The following is a 26,026-nucleotide window of genomic DNA, read 5'->3' on the forward strand; positions in this document are numbered from 1 at the left end:
CTAGTGGTAATAACATTACTTATCATGCTTTTAGTCTATATGTAAGCACTTTCACTCAGCATGTAACAAGCTATAGTAAAATATTTGTGAAAATATCTACAGAATTGTCAGATTTTGTTGAATTATAATGGTTAAACATAACTTTTACACAGTTCCTTTTATATTTAGCAAAACAAATCAACTTATAAAGCTATATATTTAATTATTTTATACTATTTACGGGTTTTAGATGAGTTTCCTTTTGAAGACAAGTGAGTGTTATAAGATATATTAATTATAAAAATTAATTTGCATTTAGTGTTTTTTTATATATATGAAACAGCAGAAACTGATAAAAGTGTGTCACGCAAATTAAATATACAGGCAAAAGTATAATCAGTATGTTAAACATGTACAACTTTAATACTTAAAACATAATTGACTATACTAAGTGGCTCATGCTTTTCTTTAATAAAAATGATACATAAGATTTGATAAAATCTCTTCAGGAGCACATTAAATGTGTTAGAAACCCTATTTACCTTTGTAAAACACGTGTAATACAATTAAATATATATAAATGAAAAGTATAAACATATGTTAAGACAAGTTGAAATCTTTAAGCTAATATTATGGAAGTATTGTAACTATCCTACTATGGAAATACAATCCACTTTTGTAAAACATACGTAATGTAACGAAATGTGTAAGTAAAATCTAATAAGTTGATGATAGGGGTAAGATTTTTTTTGTTTTGAATTTCGCGCAAAGCTACACGAGGGCTATCTGCGATAGCCTCCCTAATTTAGCAGTGTAAGACATGAGGGAGGCAGCTAATCATCACCATCCACCGCCAACTCTTGGGCTACTCTTTTACCAAGGAATAGTGGTATTGACCGTCACATTATAACGCCCCCACGGCTAAAAGGGGAGCATGTTTGGTGCGACGGGGATTCGAATCCGCGACCTTCACGTTACAAGTCGAACACCTTAACCCACCTGGCCATGCCGGGCTTTAGGGGTAAGAACTACTGTTTAAAATAGCAGATTTATTGTTTTACATATAAAGCAAATCTGCAGTTGTGAGAAACACTTTTCAGTACTGATAATTATAAAAACATCGTTATAGAAATCAATTAAAATATTAAATTATTTCGTTGTTATTATAAATTTGAGACCATGTTAAGCTAACTTACTATGTATCACCCTTTGATAGTTCTCTTATCGATTATCTGCGCTAATCCTCAACATTTTATCCTCCCTCCTCTAGTAACTCGTCCTGTGGTGCCACTTTTAGAACTTTCACTTATAGCAACAGGCTCTTTGCTAAATAACATTCGTACTATGACGTCATGTAATATTTCTTAAAAACTAGCTATGTGGTGAAACAAATTGCAACAATGACCTTATCATTTTTACCTTTTCTATCCCCCTGAGGTAGTCAATAAGTGCGGGCATCCTGGGTATCACGTTACGCACTAACGTGCAGAGCAAAATACTATTCCTCGAATTTGGTATCATTGAGATATATATTTTTCTTTGAATAAATTCGTGCATTTTGGGGAAGGGATTGTTTAACATGAAATAGAAGAACATAAAACTTTGCTTTGTTTTAACATAAAACTCACACACACATATAGTTCGTAATGACGAAAAACCTACTTGAATTTAAAATGTATCTCAGGACGGCTGGTGTGGGTATTAATCCCTACTAATAAAGCAGAGCGTTTCGACTTTCTTAGGCCATCTTCAGGTTAATATAAGAAGATCGTAAATCGTTATTCTCTGCTTTATTAGTAAGTGTTAATACCCATACCAGCCGTCCTGAGATACACACATATAGTATCTATAATAAATTTCAAAATGTCCCCCGCTGGTACAGCGGTAAGTCTACGGATTTACAACGCTAAAATCAGGGGTTCGATTTCCCTTCAATGGTTTCAGCAGATAGTCTGATATGCCTTTGCTATAATAAAACACATAAATTTCAAAATGGTTTAAACAACGATTTTCAACACTTCATAACTTATTTTCGAGAAGTTTCTTACATGATAGAAAATTGGGAAAAAGGAAGCTATATACTATGCTTTTTTCTTGCTTTTAGAAAAACTCTTGATTTACTTAAGAGGAAACTAATGTGACTAGAAACGTTACAATTCTCGAAATATATAGATTTGTTGTACAAGTTGCAATTATTTATATTTTATATCTAAGAAAATACGAGGTATTCGACTTTTAACTCTCAGATTACAGACTTTTTTATACTGTTTATTGGGGGTTACATGTTGAATCAGTGTGAATGATTTTATGTCTTAATCTGTTGCAACGTTCAGTGTGAAGAACTGACAAAACAATAGACGAAATTAATCCATATTTTGGGATTTCTAAAAAGTTATTGATTTCCTAATATTTTATTTACAAGTTAAAAATTTCACTTGGTGACACTCAGAATTAGGTAATATCACAGTTTGAAGCATCTCAACTTCCAAGTTTATCGTTAACTCTATTGATTCGCATGAGGCCAAAATTGATACGAAACTTAGTATCTTTTCAAGTACCACACTAGTCTTAGAAGACCTCTGTTAACGTAAAAAATTTACTCACTATCTGACGTTTGTCACTTTAATGGTTAAAGACGTACATATACATGAACACGTGTCAGACACGCTCAATATGAAAGATACATCCTTCATTATTTTGTGCACTATGTAGACGTCATTAAATTATAAGACATTGTATGGATATCAATAAATTTCCTGTTATATATATATAACAGAGTATATATCTCGTTTTTATATCAATCATATCTTCATATACCATAAACAAAGTAAAAAAAAATCCTATTTGAAGAGATATTTAGATATACAGCTGTACACCTAAATGTGTATTTATAATATAGTGTCTAACACGTTATATATCTATGTACATACACCATTGAATACTAAATTTTCCTTTATTCATTTATGATTATTTAGATACAAAGGACGTAATAGTAAAAGTGTGTGATGCATATTCCTTATGTGTTAATGCAACCCAACCAGTTGATGCACGATGCATCGAACTTGGAACAACTCAAGGAATTTCCAGCTTAGAAAAACTAATCAATTCTGGTAGGGTATTATGAATTAAATATTATTGGAATTAATACTCTAGTGTTTTTACTAAACTACGCTGTTGCCTAAGAATATCTGTACCGTTCATTCGTAATATCAGTTGTAATTCTGATTTATATGGAGATGCAATTAGGCAGAATATTGACAAATTAACGAGTAAAATTAATTCATCTCTTGAGGTTTCTATGAAGTTGTTGACTTCCTGACATTTTCTTTTTTTACTTTTTTAGATGTGAACGACAAAAGCACAATATGAAATATTTAACTTTCTTATTGTGAACAGATATTTAGAGATACCGCTGTGTGTAAATGTTTAATGCCTATCTCTGTCCAAAGCAGTGTTGCCAATTTTTGTTTTGTTAGGGGGTCAAATAAAACTCACAGTGCCTTATAAATTGCAACTCACGTATCACCTTAAAATTTGAGAAAGTGTCTCCTTTGAAGTGACAAGAAAAAGTTGATGAGCGTGTCATGTCGATATCTACGGTATGTTGAATCTTTTAGGTAATGCATCAAAATCTATTCCTAGAATAACATTTAATATATACAAAATTTGTGTTTACATGATTTACTTGATTTTGAAGCCATATCGAAGTAAGTTACTATTCAGTAAGAAAACGTCAATTTTTTTGTGGTTGCACGTATTAATATAACTATCTAAATTATCTAAGCAGATAACAAAACGCTACATTATATACATCTGTAAAATATAGTTTGATTACTTTTTCGACAGATATTTTTTTATTCTGTGTGAATACACATTAGACGAATGTAATCGTCCGTAATTTAGTGATTAAAATTCCCTAATAATAAAGTTGTAACAATGCTTTTATATACCAATTAGTGTTTTGGAAAAGTGAAATAGAGGATAGTTATATGCAGTAATTATATAAACCTAACTATTAAGCCATATAATCACACACACAAATATATATATAAATGATATTGCTAACAATGTTACTTGAATTCACATCTTTATTTGAAGTCATTTCGTAATGCTTTAAGCACTATGAATAACTGTCTTAATAACATTTTTTTTTAAACAAGTCTGGAATAACATTAAGGTTTGCCATCAAATAATATTATTTCTTGTTGAACATTATTTATGTCGAAACTGATAGAGATCAAAGTTATATATGTAAAAACGGCTCATTTGAGTTGAAGAAGGTCGAAACGTTGTTCGCTCCTCTACGTAAAAAATTTTCTCAACCCAAACGAGCCGTTTTTACATATATATGTTTCTCTTCTAGCGGGTTTTCTCGACATCACAGATCAAAGTTAGTTAACATTATTTTTCCATAGTTGTTCCTAGGGAAACAGTAGTTTTCCACAATAGAAAAAAAAAGTTTAAATATTGTCCTTTGAGATATAAGCCATTTTCTTATTAGAGGTATTATGATGAAATATTTATCATTCTTAATGATTCTGAACACATTTGAGTTTATTGCGAAAGGGAACTGTGAAGAAAACTGCCATATAAAATAAATTATTTTATAATTAAAACACAAATACAAAAGCCTAATGAAAGAGGTTCTATAGTTAATATGTTATTGCTGATATTAACAGGAAGTTGTTTGAGTTTATAAAGATAACATGTTTGGATTTGTTAAGTAGTAAAGATACAGTTTAAACAAGAGTTTGAGTCGTTAACTAGTTTATAGCATTATGCCATTTATATAATGCATTATTCTGCATACAATGTACACGCCTTAAATGATATATATATGTATATATGGTAGAAACATCTGATATGGGATTTAAAACTTGTTTCAAAAATACAAAACAAATAACAATGTTCCCTCCTCTTAAAGTCATCGTCAGGTTAGCATTTGTGAAATATATTTTGAAGAGAGCTAAGAGGAGTATATGATGAAAACAATGACGACTAAATAAAATAAGAGATAACACTTTAATTTTTATTTTCTTATTCCAGGTAATTGTCTTAGAGTCTGGTCTGTGGTAGAGAATTTAAGAGAAGTTTTGATTGAACAGGATTCCATGCAGCTACTAAATACGGTGATCAAACGGATTAAGGATTGTTATGTAAAAACTATAGAACAGTATAACGATATGTGAGTTTATAACCATTTTAGTAAAAACTATATTAATGCTTTAGTGTTAAGTCTTTTATATTTTATATATTAATCAAAGTTCACTGGTTTATAAATTAGATTGCTATGTGCATTTGAATATTTTTTTTATTAAATTAAAAACAAGTAGATAGTTAAGCGAAGGTACTGACGAAAGTTCAATTTGCTAAAAAAAATTGTAAAATAAGGAGATAAATCTCTAAACATGCTTGACAAAGTATTGGTAGAAATATCAATATTTTATTTTATTAATATGTATAATTAAATTTTAGATGAATATTTTTCATTGGTATGGGATTGATGAAAATAATACTTCTCATATATACGTATGTAAAACAAAACTTGTTAGATTTTTCTTCACAGCGAAGTAAGCAAAATAGGTTAATTGCAATTAATTTTACAATAGCTGCCATACCAAATATCGATATGGAAAACAAAATAGTGAACTATTTACCTTTTATTGATATATAATACCAATAACTGAGATTAATGATTCATTATTCATTTATGTGATATTTTAATTATTCGCTCCTGTAACTAACGACTTACAAGTTAAAATTCGTAAACTCGGGTTTTTCATGTGTATTACACCTCATCTGATCACTCTAGGTTCTTAGTGTGTCAACTTAAACTTACGGATTTACAACCCTAAAATGTTTTGTAAATTCCTCGTGATGGACATGGGTTTTGTTTTTCCATAGCAAAACCGTATCGGGCTATCTGCTGTGTCTACCGACGGGCATCAAACTCCTCACTTTAGCGTCGATAGAAATTTCTTATTATACTCTGTATATGGGGGGAAAATTAGGAAAAACAAATAACTTTTAACTACATTCTATATATAGGTGAAACAAGTCTAAAGGTGAGAAACAGCATGTACGAGGTACGATACAAGCTTTTAATAACATTCTACATATAAAAAAACAAGCATACACGGAAATAACAGCATTCAATAAAACACTTTCAACTATACAAGCAACGATCATACAACATCATAACAGAAAGTTTAAACTACACAAGAGAAACAAATGTTAAAGGAGAAACAGTATTCACGATATTAAATTCCAACTACATTGTAATGATAGGAAACAATCCTAGAGTACGCATGATAGACATTTTCAAGGATTTTGTGTATAGAGAAGAGCAAGCATACAGACCAGAACCAGCATGACCGATAGTAAATTCCAGCTGTACTCTGTATGCTGGAATTATAACCGTAAAACTGGGAAGCATGATAAACAATATAAGTATATTCGTCTAATACGCTAATTAAGTCACAAATTAGAAGTTTCTGTCTTCCGAGACAAACATGCACTAATATTCTTCATTCTCTTACTCCCGTATAGAGGATATAACAGAAAGTTTCTAACTGGCATGCGTTTATTACTTGTGTACTTGTTAGTCCTTTTAATAGTATAGCAATATCGCTATCCGCTATGTCCACCGAGAGGGACTGAATGACTGATTTTGGCGTTACAAATCAGTAAGCTTGCCGCTGTCTTACCTGAATATTAAAATATTAGTAACAAAAGAAATACGCAATAAAAACTTGCATTCATACATTATATGGGAACAAGCATATAACTTTTATGATACAAACTAAATCTGCGTGATCAGTATAGAGGGAAGAAGCATAAAAATGAGAATAAAAAATTACTAAAGAGACAAGTAAGACACAGCATGAAGTATAAAAAAATCCATTTACACTGTGTATACGGAAGAGAGAAACACCATTCGACATATAAACTTCTAGGCACTACTTTCTTTATGTAGGGAGAACAGGCCTAAATGTAATAAACAGAATGCACTAAACAGTCTACGAAGTACGCTCTGTATACAAGAGCGTGTGTTTGTGTTTTTCGTATAGCAAAGCCACAAAGGACTATCTGCTCAGCCCACCGAGGGGAATCGAACCCCTGATTTTAGCGTTGTAAATCCGGAGACATACCGCTGTGTATACAAGAGCAACAAGCATTTTAGCCTGCACCAAATCGTTATGTTGTTAGATACAATGCGTTAAAGCACTGGATGTATATTACCCCAAACTCTTCATGATCACTCAATGGTTGAAAAGATTTCCTGAGGATTCGACCAAACTTTCTGTAACTTTTTGAAGATTAAATGCATTTTTAGTCCAGTACGACTCGAAACTGGTAATTTTTGAAGATTTTTAAATAAGAAATAATGCACATGAATCTTATTTACAACAGAATAAAATTAGTCATTTAACTTCCAGAAATGACCTACTCATCTTTAGGCAATTAAACGTTCTAGGCTCATCCAGCCAAGTATAATCCTTTACTTTATGCATTCTTTGCTGGTATTAACATCCTTCCTTGGGAAATTTGATTTACTTTTACACATTTTATTATTTTCGTAATAATGAGCTTCTATCAGGATAAATGATGTAGTTCTTGAAGCTATTTCGACTTTATACTTCATTTCCATATGCACGCTGTTAGCTTGATAAATTAATTAACCTTCAGTGATGTCGAGAAAACCCGCTTGTAGAGAAAAATATATATGTAAAACGGTTCGTTTGGGTTAAGAAAATTTTTTACGTAGAGGAGCGAACAACGTTTCGACCTTCTTCGGTCATCATCAGGTTCACAAAGAAAGGAAGAGGTAACTGACCGGAAGCTGACCACATGTTTGAAAGGGGTTGTGTAACCTAGTGTCGGAATGTAGAGGGCGTGCTTAGAAGTTTGAATATATAATTTTATATTATTTTTATTATTATTATTTATTACATTATTTTTAATAACACCTTTATACCTATATTAAAATAATATAATAAATAATAATAATAAAAAAAATAAACAAAGACTTGAGAGATCAGGCTAGAAGAAGATGCTAAGTAAGTTCAGACAGCAGTCTAGCAAAGACAACAAGGTCAACAAAGCACGTGAGAAGATGCCTTGCAACGATTGCTGTCATGGAATGGCACACAACACTTCACATTCCTGTGACCAAGCTCTATTGTTTAGTCTGTCCACGGTCAGTTGCCAACAAATGCAAACCTGATGAAATGAGAGCAGTCGAATGACCTGAATTGTAACTTGTGGAGATATACAAAAAGTTGATTGTGTTCTATCAGCCAGTAAAAAACATTGAAAAGCTGTAGATAAGCAGAGAGACGTCACCAAGTGCTTAAAATGATAATAGTAGTAATGAGCATTGCATAGTGCAGAACAACAGAAAGAAAGCAGCTACAAAATAACTAGTTTACTTTATCTGAGAAAGAACAGGAGAGTACGAGTACCTCGATGAATTCACAGACACTGACAACAAGTATAATATATTACATTGCAAGTTATTGGAATATAGTGCTTGTACTTGGAGATATAAGAAAATATCCAAAAATAAAAATACAAGGACGTGACCTGGTCCTCTCCTCTGGCAGCAGCAGGACAATAGTAGTAATCTAGCTTGCTTCTGCAAGTATGAGGGAAAGTCACTAGTACAAGCTGGCGAAATGCGAGGATCTCGTGAAGGAAATCCAGAGCCATATCTATGGCACAAGACTGTTTACTGTGGAAGTGGGAGCAAGGGGTTATTACGCAATGCATCTGTCTACAGTTTATTAAAACAACTCAGACTCTCAAGTCAGAGAAAATCGATTACTCCCAAAACAAACAGGTACAACAGAGAAGGTCTCTTTTGGATATGGAAGAAGAGAAATGATGAAAAATGGAAAATAGAGTTTTAAGGAACAAAAATCATCCAAATTACAGAAGGAATTGTGGCAGAGAAATTAAGAGCACGATAGGAATGGTTTCAAATTTCTAGTAACTCTTTGAAACAGGGCTCAAATCATACTGTGGGAAACATCAAGACGAAAACATTTGTCTGACCTCCGTGTGTGATTCGGTCTCTCTAGAATGGAATATAGATAAGGTAAAAACATTAGATCAAAGGGAGATCTCGTTCTCTAAAGATTCTCTGCCGAAGATGTTTGCTATGAATTTTTTATATTATAAGGTTGTACTTTCCTTCCAACTCTCATATGAATTAAATTAATGAGAAATAATTTCTTTTCAAAATGTTCTCTCCATAGAAACTTGCTTCATTTCTTCCTCTTTTAGGAGGAAAGTTTTCTAATTGAAAATGTTTCACCAATCAACTTTAATACAGTGCTGTGCAAAATTGTTGGTTGGACAAAGTAAACAAATATATTTTAAGCTATTTTCAAACAACAATGGAAGGTAAATCACAGGTGAAACGTCAAAGTGTTATCAATTATCATATTTAACACAACAGAAACTGAGTGGGGGTGCTTGAATTTAGCAAACAGTTAATATTTTGTGTTCCTCTCTTGTTGCAAAATATTTAATGAAAGTGTCCTTTGGTATTTTTCTCAAAATGTCTCTAATACATTCTCCTAGAGTTTTTTTGGAAACATCTTTTAATTCGGTGAGTTTTTATTTTAAAAATCCAATGCTTCATTAAGACTCCAGCAGCGTCTTTTCTATCTAAGTAATTTCGACATAGGTTGGATGAGTGTTTAGAATATTTATATTCTTCGTAGTAGAATATTTTGCTGATAATATGCAGACCACTGGGTATACCATGTCTGTTGGTAGTTATGCTGATTCATTTTTCAATCTTTTGCAAATATCTCCAATCGTCCCAGCAAACAGGTATTCCATTCCATCACACTTTCTTCCCAATGCTTCATGTATGCACTGAGTTAAGTACCTTTCATCTGGCGGATGTACAACCTGTTCTATGAACCATATATTTCTAACTTCAGCACATCTGTCCATAACACCCTTTTTCAGCCATCCAACGCCATAATCAGTCAAATTTTGTAATTTTTAACAAATTTTAGTCTCTTGACAATATTCATAGATCGAAGTAAAGGTTTTCAAATTGATACTTGACCAAATATTCAATTTTCCTTGATCTTCTAGATACCGTATATCTGGACACTTTTCTGTCATGTGGTACATGGTCGTTTATCTCACGTTTGAGATTAGTGGCAGTCTTCCTTTTGTTCTAAAGACAGCGTAAACTAAAGTACTTAATATCAATATCACTGAGTTTAGGTGTTCTGCCTTTTCCATTCTATTTTCAAATTTACCTGTCTCTGTCTCACGATCTAGGATGAAATTGACAGTGTTTGGGGAGTATTTCAAGTCTGTAGCAATTTATTGAAGAGTCTATCCAACATCTTTTAAATCTTTTTTTGCTTTACTAACAGTTATCTACGCTTTTTGGGCTGTGACATTACAAAAAAAAACTTAATAAATAGCGTTAAACTCTCTTCAGTAAGGTTTATTTTGTGAAATGCTATTAAACTTATTTCTTCTAGCATATACGCGTACCACATGCTAACCACTTGGTGGTATTTTCCTATACACTTAAGACACTTTATGGGATACCATAATAGTCATTTCGGATCCTAACTTTTACCTATATGTTCATTGAAGCAGAACCCTTGTGGCATTCCTTGGTACAAGTATATGGGAATTCTAAAGAATGATAAGTATTCTCACCCTGGCTTATTTAGCTGTCAACAGCATTGCCATAGTTTAGAAATTTACACTTCTAATTGGCATAAAAGAATTATCTCTATAAAAATATATATGCAAAAACGGCTCGTTTGGGTTGAGAAAATATTTTACACAGAAAAGCGAACTTCTCAACCCAAACGAGCCATTTTTGCATATATATTTCTCTACAAGTGGGTTTTCTCGACATCACTGATTATCTGTATAAAAATGAAAGATTGACGAAATATTCTCTTGTCCTATCACTTTTGTACAGTACTGTAATGTGCCTCAACATTAATCTCTAATTACATTTACATTTAATTCTTACTAATGACACTTATAATTCCTTGTGTAATCGTTTGAATCCTCGTATTAACTATTATTATTCCAACACTAGACTTAATTGTTTGGATCTATGGTTAATGAAAAACAGGAAAATACAGCGTCAATAATCAGTATCTTAGTTACTCCATAAGAGATTTTTCTACACACACACACAAACACATTCTTCATAATTAAAAATTATCATAAATAATAGAAACTTCCAACTACCTCTATATAGGAAAACAAACGTGCAATAAGTTCTTCCAGTATGTATTGGGTATAAGCAAACAGTATGTGGGATAGAAGGGTTCAAATACACTCTGTATGTAGGGAGACAAGTATAAAACAGCATTCAAAATGAGAAAACTTTAGCTGCGTACTATGTATAGGAAACAAATATAAAAGTAAGATACAGAAAGCACGATAGAAAAATTCTAATTACACTCTATAAACAGGGCAAAGAAGTATTCAACAAAGAAACAGCTCTCATAAGAAAAACTTCTAGCTGCACTGTATATTGAGTGAAGAAGCCAAAAAACGTAAACAAATAGCAGCTACGCTAGAATCACCCGATCACACTTTTACATATTATCGGATAACAAGCATAGAAGTAAAAAAAAAGATTATAATAATAAAGAACGGTTGAAAAAACATTCAACACGTTATTTACAGATTTGAACGTTTTAAAATAACTTATTCCAATTTTCCTGATGACGGAATAACTTATTCCGAAATGTTCAGATTGTAAATAAAATGTTATATGTTTTGTCAACCGTCTTCATCTTCATTAATAAAAGACGTTTGCACGACACAAAACTAATTAGGAAACAAGACAAAATGTAAAAGAGCATGCACAATGGAATAATCCGTCCAAACGCTTTATATAGGAAGAACGAACATACAAGCAAAAAAGCACACACGATGGAAACGCCGAACTATTCTCTTGATATATGGGAGATCAAGCATACAAGTAACAGAATCCATGATAGGAACTCTCAGTTATAATGTGTATATAAGGAGAGAAAACACAGATGTTTATTGTCTATGTGGGTGTTCAGAGAACACCTGTAACATTTGTTAACAAGATCTAGAAAATATCTATAACTTGTGCGAGTCCTCCGGTGGCACAGCAGTTTGTCTGCGGGCTTCCAACGCTAAAAATCAGGTTTCGATACCAGTGGTGGGCAGAGCACAGATCGTCCATTGTGTAGCTTTATGCTTAATTCTAAACAAACAATTTATATGAAAAAGAATTTCCTTATTCACTTGTATATCTATCTCTGATACATTTCTAAAAGTGTAATGCATTTTTGTAACTATTCTACTGTTGTTATAGAGATACAGTGGACGTTTTAGTGTGGTAAAAATGAATTGAATAATTTGTAATTAGAACAAATCTTTGTAGATTTCATGATGATTCAGATGAACAAAATGAAGAACCAGAAGAACAGAGACAGATAATGAGTGTGTTTCAACCAGATAATTTCACTGACTACATGAAAATTGAATTACTTGCATTCCAGGATGCAGTTTTTCAGTCATTTAAAATACTTGGTAAGACTGATAATTTTAGTACACTGAGATACAAATGTTTTACAATAGTTACTGACGAAGAGGATTAAATGATATTAAATCACAACCGAAATTCGAAAACGTTTGAATTTCATTGAAACTAGTTACGAACCTATCTAAATACTGTATTATTTTCAAAGCTTTCTGATACAATTTTATATTTATATGTATGAGAGACAGATCCATGTTAATTTATTTCTTGTGTGCTTAGATTATCAAATTATTTTTGTAAAAGATGAAAAATTTCATAATGTACTGGTAAAAATTACTTAAGCTTTTTCACAGTTTATTTTTTACATCAGAGGAAGTTTGAATTCTACTACCATATATATATATATATAATGTATTTGTGTCGAAGATAATGCTCCTAACCTCATGCTTAAACCTGCTATCATGGTTAAAGTTTCTTTGCATTTCAAGATAGGAACACTTTAGCAGAAGTAGTCATTACAAGACTCTTTTAAATATAAATGTCTGCGTCTCAAATTTATTTCTGTGGTCATTTTTCCGAGTCTCATTTCTATAGGTTGCACGTATAATTTAGGAGCAGTTTAAAAACAGTAATTGCTTTGTAAACTTAAAATAGTGAACTATAGAAAGATAACTGCCTTACAGTATACTGCAATAGCAGTTACTAATAGTTGAGAAACTGTGATATTAAATATATTATCACCCAATGAACAAAAATAACACCTTAAAAGAAGGTATCTTTTTCAAGATCATATATAAGTGATTGATGTATCTACATATTTAGTTACTTAGATATTTTACCAAAGTAACAAACAGTACATTTTTATGCATCCTGGATAATTTGTGTAGAGAATTAGCTATGAATGGAGATAATAATTAATCCTCATTACGTTTCATTGGTATCTTTATAACGTGTAATAAATAGATTATCATGCTGTCTTTTGTAGTTACCCGCAAAACAAGATTTCACGTTTTCTTTCCAAAGTCATTTCGAGATGAAGATAATAATTTTATAATAATGATTAAATAACTATGATATTTATTTATTAACTAAAAGTAAATAATTATTCCAGAAAACCTGTTGACTAAGTCCGGATTTAGTTATCTTCATATAAACAGATTTTCAACTTTTTCCTGTTTTATTTCAGTCTAAGCTAATAGTAATAGTTTTAAAAACTGACATTACCTTATTAGTTTCGCCTGAGCACTTGATGTGATAGATAACTGATCTTTTTCTCTCACTCGTAAGTCTTTATAAAGTAAAAATCACTAAATGTATTAAAAATAAAGTATTTATAAAATCTGCATCATGCCTGTCAAAGCTATAAATAGCCGGAATCTTAATATTTTGAATAATTTAAATCTTATAAAAATCTTAGTTGAATTTCATGCAATTTACATACCTTTTAAAATACAGCAAGGCGTTGATAAACTTTAATTGTTAGAAAAAACAAAGTGCAAGAAAAGTTATGATGTGCAGAGATGACTCATCTCTCATAAAAAGTGGCAGAACAAAAAACAATTGCATTGAAAGGTCTAGAATTAGAAAATCATTGTAACACAGAGACATACACCTTTTTGGTGAAATATTTTATTTCTAGTTTGTAACGCAATGTACAAGAATAGACTTATATCAGTTTATGACGACTTATCCCACATTTTGTATTTCCTAAGAGTTAAAGTTTATTAACGCCATTTAAGTTGGACCTCTTAAACAGTACCAAGAAATAGAAATCTGTGCAGGATGATCTTTCTAGGTGGTTTGCTTTCGGAATAAAGAAAATGTGTTTACAATCTGTACTCTATAACCGCAAAGTTTTATTAATTGTAATTTTATAGTATGTTTTGTACTTCAAGTGAATGTTCTATAGAAATTTAAAAAATGGTAAATGTTGCTATTTTATATAATTTCTACAATATAAAGGAATTGGTTAAATATCGCGTCACTCATTTATTATAGTTAGCTGTAGCTAAATTATTTATTACTGAATTTATTAATCATTTGTTAAAATTAGAGATATGAATGAAAATAGAGCAACATACATAGAGGCTAGAATAATAATATGTTTTAAGCCAAGTATTATAACTAGTTAAACATGCACTACATGTAACCGATTTTTATAATACACAATGCAATAATAGTTGTCTTGCTAAGATAATGATTTACCTGTAACTTTATATAACACATTAATTAAATCTAGATTGCAGTATTAATGACATAATCACATAATGAGGCACCCTACAATGAGTTTATCATCCTACTTGCTTATAGAAACATCACCTCCTGCAGCAAAACTAGATTTATTAACGCAACTTGCAACCTGTTTATAAGAACCTTAATAGCTTTCCGGTATCGAACTGTGTGTGACTTTCCTCAAGGAACTATAACTCCTTGAAACGTGCACTCTGGTGAGTAATACTCGAACTATGATGTCACATGACTTCTAGCATTGCGTGTTTTTAACAGCAGACAATCTACGACTCTCTAGTACCACTTCGTAGAACTGTGATCCTAGCAATGCACCCTTTGATGTCACTTGATGGATCTGTGATTTCATCCCATCTCTAAGCGACTAACGCCTTCAGGCGTTATATAATACGCAAAATAATGCGTACCCTAACTATTGAACAACGTATTAATAGTGGATATTTGCCTTTTAGATAAAACTAATAACGAACTGCTTTATATTTTACATATTCTAATTAAGCTTCTCAAAAAAATCTATAGTTTGTAATTTATACAATGCAGATAACGTTCTATCTGAAATCTGCATTTTTACATAGATATACGTGTCATTGTATTTATACTGATTGTTTTTATTTGCATAAAAAGCATGTTTATTTCTCAAATGACAATTACTTCTCTCATCTTTTCTAACACACTAGGATCATACCAAAACGTTCAGCTTTTCCCGAAGATTTTAACAGTAATATCACCATCAACTCAGTGTCAAACATATTCTGGCAGTATATCAAATATAACAATATCATCTAGAGAAGAATCTTCACAAGCTACTAACACATCACTTAAAAACAGCTCTTCCAGTGGTTTTATATCAAATATGTCTTTGTTTTATGGAATGGCATATGCCCCAGGTATACCTAAAGGTGCTTCTTCTTTTGCAAATACGCCAGTCTCCTCGACAGAAAGCTCTGTATTAATTAGTAATACCTCATCATTTGAAATTGATGCCTCAAAAGTACCATCACCAAACAGACCATTACCAAACATGCCTGTGTTTTATGGAATGCCATATGTCCCACGTATGCCTGCAGATGCTCCTTCTTCTGTAAATACACGAACCTCCTCGACAGAAAAGTCTGTATTAATGAGTAGCACCCCATCATTTAAAACTGATGCCCCAAAAGTACCATCACCAAACAGACCATTACGAAACAGGCTTGTGTTTTATGGAATGCCATATGTCCCACGTATGCCTGCAGATGTTCCTTCTTCTGTAAATACACGAACCTCCTCGACAGAAAAGTCTGTATTAATGAGTAGCACCCCATCATTTAAAACTGATGTCTCAAAAGTACCATCACCAAACAGACCATTACCAAACAGACCATTACCAAACAGGCCCGTGTTTTATGGAATGCCATATGTCCCACGTATGCCTGCAGATGTTCCTTCTTCTGTAAATACACGAACCTCCTCGACAGAAAAGTCTGTATTAATGAGTAGCACCCCATCATTTAAAACTGATGCCCCAAAAGTACCATCACCAAACAGACCATTACGAAACAGGCTTGTGTTTTATGGAATGCCATATGTCCCACGTATGCCTGCAGATGTTCCTTCTTCTGTAAATACACGAACCTCCTCGACAGAAAAGTCTGTATTAATGAGTAGCACCCCATCATTTAAAACTGATGTCTCAAAAGTACCATCACCAATCAGGCCTGTGTTTTATGGAATGCCATATGTCCCACGTATGCCTGCAGATGTTCCTTCTTCTGTAAATACACGAACCTCCTCGACAGAAAAGTCTGTATTAATGAGTAGCACCTCATCATTTAAAACTGATGCCTCAAAAGTACCATCACCAAACAGACCATCACCAAACAGGCTTGTGTTTTATGGAATGCCATATGTCACACGTATGCCCGCAGATGTTTCTTCTTCTACTATTACTTTAACTACCTCAGTACAAAATAGATCATTTTCGTATAATACTCCAAGAAAGAGAGTTGTTGAAAATAATATTCCGATATTAAACAAGATAGTACCATTTCTGTTACATTTACCTCTGCAATTTTTGACGCATTTGTCAAATACACATTCAGAGTTTGGTACCAACAGTATTCTCTCAAATTATGGTTATCAAGAAAGTATTTTATCAATAAAAAGAACAATGGAACAAACTCTTACTAAATTGCTTTTATCAAATGCTTTCTTTGATCTAATGAAGTCAAAAAGTATAAAGTGTGTTCAGCATGGCAATTGCGAAACAATATTAGAACAGCTAGTTTCTCACAAATTGTTTATATCCCCGTATTCATTACCGCCGATCTCAAATCGATTAATTAGATTTGGTGACAACCAGTCTCATTATAAAAGGTGAGTTATTAACAGTCGAAAAGCAAGTGCAAATACTTTTCTTATAAAGGTTATATTTATTAAAGCTATTACAGGGTAATTTGAAAATTATGTCAACACTAACTTATTGGTGTGCTATTTATTCACATTGTCTTACTCAATAAATAACACAAAGCACCAAATTTTATATCAAATCGTATATGATATTGTACAGCAATGGAACATATGAACCAACAATTAATGATTTAACTGTTAGTTTTGTAATTGTGATTTTAAGCTAACATTTCTCAAGGTTTATGAGATGTAGTATGTAATATCTGATAATTAAATTTTTATACTTTCATAATGCTATTTCATCTCAGAACTATCCAATTCATTTTCAAAAGTTTTTCTTAATAGTAGATAAAATAGGCCAAAAAGAATTCTAAATTTTATTAACTTTAAGTAAAGTGTATAGTGTTTAGGTGAAATAAAGTTATTTAATATTAAACTTTGCTTTCCATAAAGTGTTAAAATGATGTAGTTTTAAGTTTTTCCTTACTTATTGCATAAAGTTTATTTATAGAATTAACCCTAATATTTTCATATAGATCTTTTTTCAACAGTTCTTTGATTTTAGAATCGTTAACTTTTTGTTAATAATTACAGTTTATTCCGCTTTATCAGTTTTGAATAATCACATTTTCAGAGCTTCAAAATCATTTTTGTTATTATTTAAGTGTTTAAAATTATTTAATAAAGTATAACATTCACTTCTAGCAATATGCACTTTTTCAACATTTAATTTTTTTTATCTTATTTCAATTTCAGTTATAATGACTTTTTGCTATCTTTTTGGAACCACAAAAGAAAGTTAAACCTCTGTTTAAAACATCTATTTGTTTTAATATCTGTTTATCATTTAGTATATCTGATTTATTTATGACTTTAGGGTTATTTGGAAAGATATAATAATAAATTCAGTGTATAATGTTTTTCGTTCGCTTTTTTTTTTCTGGGTAAAGTTTCTATTTTTTTGCCCAGCAATGTATTTGTCTCAAGTTATCCATGGATTTCTTTCACACTATAGTCTTTCTTCCTTTCTATAGATACAGCTAGATGAAATAAATATATCATTTTTTTCCTTATCGGCTATTTTCGTCAAATCACAGTATTTGATACCTTCTCTTTAATTTTTCTGTTAATATTTCACTCTTTTTTTGGTATTACCAACGAATCTTATAAAACATGGTGTTATCTTATTTTATTTTTCATCTCATTAAAAATGCCAGTTGTTGGAGGCATTCTTTCAACTTTAGTCTTTGTCCTACAAAACATTTTACCATATATACTGTTGCTAGATTCATATTACAATTCAATGGCACCTGTGTAAATTTTCCATGTATATTTATTGTAATTATGTTGTAAACAAGAGTATATTAATAGTGGTTTATTATTAATTAAGTATAAGTAATAGAAAGAGGTTTTAAACGTTTAATTTGTTAAATTTGTATATCCTTGCTTCAAATGACATGAATAGACAATACGATTTCTCTCCTGGAAGCATTTGTAACTTCGATAATTTCGATACAAAATTCTAAAGTGCTTTACTTAGATGTACAATCTTCCTCATAGAGTAGATTTATCACAACATTCCTAAGAATATATAAATTACCTAAGCTTTCTATTTGCCAAATAAACAAGATTGCATGTCAACAGTTAGTAATAGCTCTAACACAGCAGAAGAGGAGTTACAACTAATCAGCCAATGAAGAAATGCTCCTATAAGGAGACTGGATATTTCTTTGGTATCTACCATTGTTGAGAAGAAGCTCGGCTACAGCAATTTAGGTCCTTATCTCACAGATTGGTCTCATTATCTCACAGACAAATTGGTCCTTTCACATAGAAGAAAGTAGTTACTTGGCATAAAAAAGTGCCTGGAGCACAATAAAGAGGTACAAAAATATGATAGTGATGAACTTTTGTGTATTTGTTTACCCATGAGTCAGGTATGAAGAATATAAGCCAATGTTATGTTGAAACGTAATATGTTTCATCATCAATAAAACTTTCTTTATGCTTATAAATCGTTATTTGCCTACTTGTTATTATATTAGCACTTTGTACGTCCTTATTAAAGTAAAGTAGTTATTAATCAGCAAAAAGGTATCTGTTTGGAGACTTTGCAGGTATCAGCCAGAGAAGCATCATTGGCACCCAGTATTTATTTACCTGAGAAAGGAAAAGCATGTTTAAGAACCAAAGAGGCCCTGGACATTTTATAACCACAATCAACACATCTCGTGAGGCCTAAGGATCCTTCTTTACAACTGGAGAAAAAGCTGTAGCTGGTTCAGATTGAGTATAGGCTAAGTGATCGTTTGCTTACTGGACATCTGTTGTTGGGCCTGAAAATCTGCTGTTGAGGCTCCATTAAAAACTAAAAACTGATTTTTTTTATGGATGAATGTATTAACTTAGTTATCATTATTTATTACTTTATTCACTTTTCTCTTGAAGTGTTAACGTTGTAAGGCAAAATATATGTTATTGTGTATATGCTAAACAGATGCATATAGTGGTTTTTTCTTTTAATAAAGTGTTTCAATCGCAACCTAAGGGTTGAGGGTTCAAATCTCCGTCATCGACCATGCTTGCCCTTGCAGCCGTGATGATGATATAATGTGACGGTCAGTCTCACTGTTTATTGGTAAAAAGAATCCCATGGTTTGGCGATGGTAGTTATATTCCCTCTAGATTATTACTCTAACTTAGGGACGGCTAGCTCAGATCGTTCGCGAAATTCAAACGAAACCAATACTTTTATAGATATATTATTGATATAATTGATTTTATGGGTTTTGCTTTGTCATCTGTATGCACACGCTTGTGAACGCTCTTATATGTGTGTAGGAGCTCATAATAGTTTCTAATTTTGGTGTTATTGTGTATTTTACTTTAATAAAAACTTAACTTAAAGTATTTTGAATTTATTGTGAAGGAATTCGATTTTTTTGTATAAGGAGGTACTGTTTTGTAGTTTTCAGTGTGTTTAATTTGTTATTAATATTCTTATGTTTTTGTTTCTTTGTTTGTTTTTTAATTCCTCCGCAAAGCTACTCGAGGGCTATCTGCGCTAGCCGTCCCTAATTTAGCAGTGTAAGACTAGAGGGAAGGCAGCTAGTCATCACCACCCACCGCCAACTTTTGAGCTTCTCTTTTACCATTGAATAGTGGGATTGACCGTCATAGTATAAAGCCCCCACGGCTGAAAGGGCGAGCAAATTTGATGCTACGGGGATTCGAACTCACGACCCTCGGATTACGAGTTGAACGACTTAACACGATTGGTCATTCCAGGCCTTCTTATGTTTTTATGAAGTACTAAAAGATGTAATATATTAAATGACAAAGGTTTTGTATTGTATTTCCTATTGATATATTTTAGTTGTATGAAGACAGTTTGTGTTCATTTATGCTTTTGAAATTTTGGTTTGTTTTTTCTGAGGATTTATCATTATTCCTTTGCTTTTATATGATTTTTTAATCTATGATTCAGTTTTTAAAATTTTGGTTTCGATATAAAGTTGAACGTCCTGCTACATTTTTTTGTAAATTAAACTTATTTCTATATTGATATTGATAATGTTTTAAAGTTAGGTCTGCTGCCACTTCCTAATGATAAAAAGTTGAGTTAAAATTATGCAAGTTAATATGTAATTGTCACTGCTTTAGTCAATACATATATTTTTTTTTAATTCTGTGAATTAAGCATGTTTTCTCTAATTAAAATTTCGTACAGTAAGTTTTTTCTCCGTAATTAGTGAAAGAAGAATGGTAGGAATCTAAGGTGTCATACATCCTTTCTTAAGCGAAATGTTCTTGTAAGATAGAACATGTCTGGTAAAAATAAAAGATATTTTTTTTTCCACTTCAAAGTCAAGTGATGCCACAGAAATGCACCCCATTCATAGCACCGGTACTGGCATTCTGAGAGGAATATGTTTTTTAAAGATATCGTGTCATGTTAAATCAATCTGAAAAAAAAATTTAAACTGCAGCAGGAGGATTTTGTATGCATAGTAAAATTTTAACTCACTCTACGCTCTCCAGTTCGTGTCACAAAACATATTTATCTTTAAACGTTGGTGATTTTTGTTTGTGCATTGCAAATAAATATTGTTTCACGTTGTGTAACACGCTGCTGTATAGTTTATTTTCTGATTCAACATAGTTGAAGGTAAGAGAACTCAAATAAAGTCCAAATCATTTTCTGATGAACCTATGTTTTCTGTATGCTTCCCACAAATTAACTACCGGTGAATTATTTGAGCTGTAAAACACTAAAGGGACTATAACCAGCAAGTAAGGAAAAGCTGTAACTTATAATTTTGATCATCATATGATCATCAACTATATTTAGTATATTAGTTTAACTTATACAATTATTTAACTGCATACAGATTGGAAAATATGCCAAAGTTTCCCTTGTAGTAAATGCCACGTCTTTGCTTTTTGTAAGTAACCATATTTTTACCAGAGACTAATTTGTTTGTTTTTTGGAAACCTTCAATAACCAAGTAAACATATTAATTATGCCTAACAAGCAGTCCTCGATTATTCATAAGAAGTTCTCTTTATGTATCGTATTAACTTTCGGTGAGGTGATAGAAGAGATGAATATTTGTACCAATACCCACTATTAGTAAATAATATTTTATATTTTGCGCTTCTGTTTACGCAAGCACACTTTTAAACATTGAAGTATTTAACATTCTAATCAACAATGACTTATTATTTACCAACCATAGTGATATGATGCCATCTGTATTGGATGACGCCAAATTCAAGAAAAGTGTTTCAAGTGAAACCTATGAAAATAGTGCGCCTGTAAATGGAACTTTGCGAAGAAATATTTCAAGTTCGATACATCATGTTCTGAGAAAACGACAAACTGCTTCAGGCGTACTCCGAAGAACTGATACGTTTCCCGATAAACTAGAATCGGTACTGACATATTTTGGTGAGTATTGTTAGTCTGGTAGATGAAAGAATGCATTAAAAATGTCACTATCAACATTTAAGGTGATATTCGACCACTTTACATTTTTCTAGTAGTTATAGTATTACACAAGAGAAGCAAAATTTATCAAAAGCAGTAAATTGCGAACTCATTTTTGAAGGCCTCTTTTCTCTAGTAGAATACTCAGACTGGACAACTTTTCATTTTCGTATAGTATCATCTCTTTTTCTGTAAACATTGTGAATATTATCTGAAGATAATATATGTATGTAATATATTGAAACACTTAATAATTTTCTTTAAGTATTCCAATTAAAATACACAAGCTTTCTTTTAAAACAAGTAAAACGAAAATCAGTGAAAACTGCATAAAATTGCAGTTCTTTAATAAAGTTATTAGGTTTATAAGTAAAATGTTAATGTTTTAACTCACTATCTAGTTACCTGCTTTGCTAATTGGCCAGATGGTTAGGGCACTCGACTCGTAATCCGAGGGACGCGGGTTCGAATCCCCGTCACATCAAACATGTTCGCCCTTTCAGCCATGGAGTCGTTGTAATGTGTCGTTCAATCCCACTATTACTTGGTATAAGACTAGCCCAAGAGTGACGGTGGATGATGGTGACTAGCTGCCTTCTCTCTAGTCTTACGCTGGTAAATTAGGGACGGCTAGCGCAGATAGCCCTCGTAGAGTTTGGCGCGAAATTCAAAACAAGCCAAACCTTTGCTAATTGAGGTTTCAATACAATAAATTTAGTATTTGTTTTGAAGGTACGCTCCCTAGGGGTACAGCGATATATTTGCTGACTCACACCGCTAAAAACCGAGCTCGATAACCGTAGTGGGTAGAACACAGATAGCCCATTGTGTAGAGAAGGGGGACCTAAAGCCACCTGGAAGGGTCACCGTTTTTAACTACTCGCACAATTTACAGTAGTGTGTTGTCTCTCACTCATGAATGGACACCAAAATGACGTCATATAAGGAATTTTAACTTTGCAATTAGCCCTGTAGCAATGTCAGGAAAATGTGCAGATGCTATGAATCACGAGAAAAATTATACAGTCTGTAGGCTATAGTGCAAAATGATGTATGAACGTTAAAAGCAAGACATTAAAACAATTTTTCCTTTAATTTTTTTTGTTTTATTTGCTCTTGAAACAGAAAATGTTCGGCAGTCCTGCGGAAGCACATCTAGTTATTAGATGACTTTATTGAAAGATCTTGAAAATTTGCGCATACACTTTGATATACATATTTTCCTTTGTGTATTAAAAATACATAAACGTCTCTGAAAATACACTGAATAAACATGTTAGAGGAAAATCGCAATTTATAATATTATATGTAAGAAAAATTATTCACATATTTCTTAACAGTTTTTATCTTTTCTTAGATATAATGTAGTACATGCTGAAAGAATAATGATTTTCATACAGTCCTGTTTCCAAAGTTTTAGAAGGAATCACTCCAAGTTGTTAATTACAATGTATAGGTCTCAGAGAAAGGCAATAGACGTTTTTACCAATGCATACAGCCGTCTTGAAGCTGTCAATTACAACAAGCTGTTGCAATTTGATTTCTAATGTCTCAAATTCTTTTTATCTAAAAGTAACAGTATTTTTCTGAAATGATGATATGGCCATTTAGATTAAGAGGTAAGGAAAACCATCATCTATGAAAGAAGTAACTGCTTTCTGTTACTTTAGTCTCGCAACAAGTAGTAAACTTCAATAATGAATTAAATGTTTGCATCTGCATGTGGACTCTTCAAAAAATTGGTGCAGACTTGAAATGCTTCCCAAACACTGTTAAGTTCACCCTAGATCGTGAGATCGAGACAGGTAAATTTAAAAATGGGAAAGGAAGAGGCAGAACACATAAGCTCAATCACACCGGTGTCAAGAATCTTTGCGTGTGCAGCCTTCAAGAACAGAAGGAACCTTGCCGCTTATCTCAAACGTGAGGTAGACGACAAGGTACCAGATGACAGAAATGTGTTCATATCTATGATATAAAGAAGAGTGGACGAGAATGGAAATTCGATCAAGTAGCAATTAAAAATTCTTTACGTCGGTTTCCGAATGTATTCAAGAGATTGAGATTTGTTAAAAAGTACAAAAACTGAATTGTTAATGATTGGATGAAAATGGATGAGTCCAGGTTTGAAATACCAAAAGTTACTTGAGAAGAAACTTTAGGGGAGTGTATTACAAATGTTTGGAGAAAAATCCCAAGTGGCACACAAAACATTAACTGTTTGTTTATCTCAAGCACTTTCACTGAGTTTATGTTGTACTAAATATGAAGATTGATAAAAGTTTGATGTTTCACCTGTGACTTACCTTCCATTGTTTTGCCAAAGTAGGCTGAAATATAATTTCTGATTGCGTCCTGACATATTTGCACAGTACTGTACTTTAACACATAAGATTCTCTCTCACAGAGTTTTTGTGATTTCTATGTCATTTATATATCAGGTGACAGGAAGTAACGAGGACATTTCTCTAGGTATTTCCAAACTCACACATAGTGATGTTACTTGCGAGTTTAGATAATTAATGAAAATAGTCCTTTTACTAATTTTCCGAAAATAAGTCCAAAAATTGTAAACTGGGATACACTTAAGAAATCTATCTATATCTGAAAAAAGTTACTAGAGGAATGAAACATGGTAATTTCTTAAATATCACAGCCAAACACAATAGGTACTTTATCCTATGACAATTTTGTGCTACCATGTTGATTGTGTAATTGACACTGGTTTCAGCCTAATGATTAATAACATGCTTACCGAACGGTCGATTGCTACTTACTTTAAAGAAAAAAGATTTTACAGAATTCAATCACATGGAGCATATAAGTAATGTTTTAAGAGACCAATCATATTCTATTAAGTAACTAGAAGTACAAAACAGCTGTTAAAAAAGAGCGATAAAAGATAAATGACAGAACCTGAACAACGTCAGTGCGAGGTCTTATCTGGTCCAATTGCTACTAAACTAATTGTGGCGTGTGCTTTTAGGGCCCATGAGAAGTGACGTATGTAATTATCGCTCAGAATTGACTCTCTGTGTCACTCTGGAGGCTCATGCATCTTTCCTTTGGGTTATATTTATTCATAACTTGAAAAATACTGGACTGATTCTCATCAAACCTGACATATATTCTCCAATTCCTCACAGATTTTACATATTAGTGACAGGTTGGAGTTCGGATCTGACCTCAGAGTGTTCGTATGTCTTACTCATGTGTTGAATGGATATTTAAGTTAATATCTCTTCTTACTATTTTTAATTATATATACTCATTTAATATTCGAGATTCCTTTGATTAGTTATTTTTTTTATAAGTGAAATAATATTCGGAATTATAATTTGTAAAAGATGCTACAATTATATTTGTTATTTCAATTATTACACTATCAAATTATTCTCTTTTACCAGACCACATGCTTCGTTATGAAAAGTATTGTAATAATTTTTCTAAAAAAGTGAAATTATTGTTTACTTTTTTAAATAATTGTAACAATATTTTTAAAAACAAAGTTTGGTAGTTATAAATAATTTGATAGTGTGACAACTCAACTAAGTAGTACTAACAACTATTCGCAAAAAAAATGTATTTTTCATGTTCTTCGCTTGAATTTTTCTTATTCTATCATTACATGCACAGCATTTAAGCTATGCTTTCTTGTACAAATTATGTGTTGAATCGATAAGTCCTGGTCTATTAAATATATATATATCTACGTAGCACGTAGCCAAACACACGTATGCATAATTTTATTTTATAAAAGTACACGTAAGGTATACAATAAGGTGAAGTAATGGTGTCTATAATCGTATACATAGTATGAAGCAGTTATGAGAGTTTAGTGTGGTTTGTGTGAAATATCTTGTAAATAAAAAAACTAAAAATGAAATCCACGCTAG

At 32.0% G+C, this 26,026-nt stretch overlaps 1 protein-coding gene across 1 annotated transcript in view; it reads left to right on the forward strand.

The window, feature by feature from the left end:
• LOC143244700 (uncharacterized) overlaps positions 1-26,026 on the forward strand; it is a 170,376-nt gene that overhangs the window by 96,365 nt on the left and 47,985 nt on the right. The window contains exons 22-26 of the mRNA XM_076489818.1: positions 2,955-3,089; positions 5,026-5,164; positions 12,407-12,555; positions 15,430-17,107; positions 21,880-22,091. Coding sequence (XP_076345933.1) covers positions 2,955-3,089; positions 5,026-5,164; positions 12,407-12,555; positions 15,430-17,107; positions 21,880-22,091 — 2,313 coding nt within the window. The remainder of the gene's footprint in view (positions 1-2,954; positions 3,090-5,025; positions 5,165-12,406; positions 12,556-15,429; positions 17,108-21,879; positions 22,092-26,026) is intronic.

The sequence above is a fragment of the Tachypleus tridentatus genome, chromosome 2 (assembly GCF_004210375.1).
Source record: "Tachypleus tridentatus isolate NWPU-2018 chromosome 2, ASM421037v1, whole genome shotgun sequence".
NCBI classification, from domain to species: domain Eukaryota; kingdom Metazoa; phylum Arthropoda; class Merostomata; order Xiphosura; family Limulidae; genus Tachypleus; species Tachypleus tridentatus.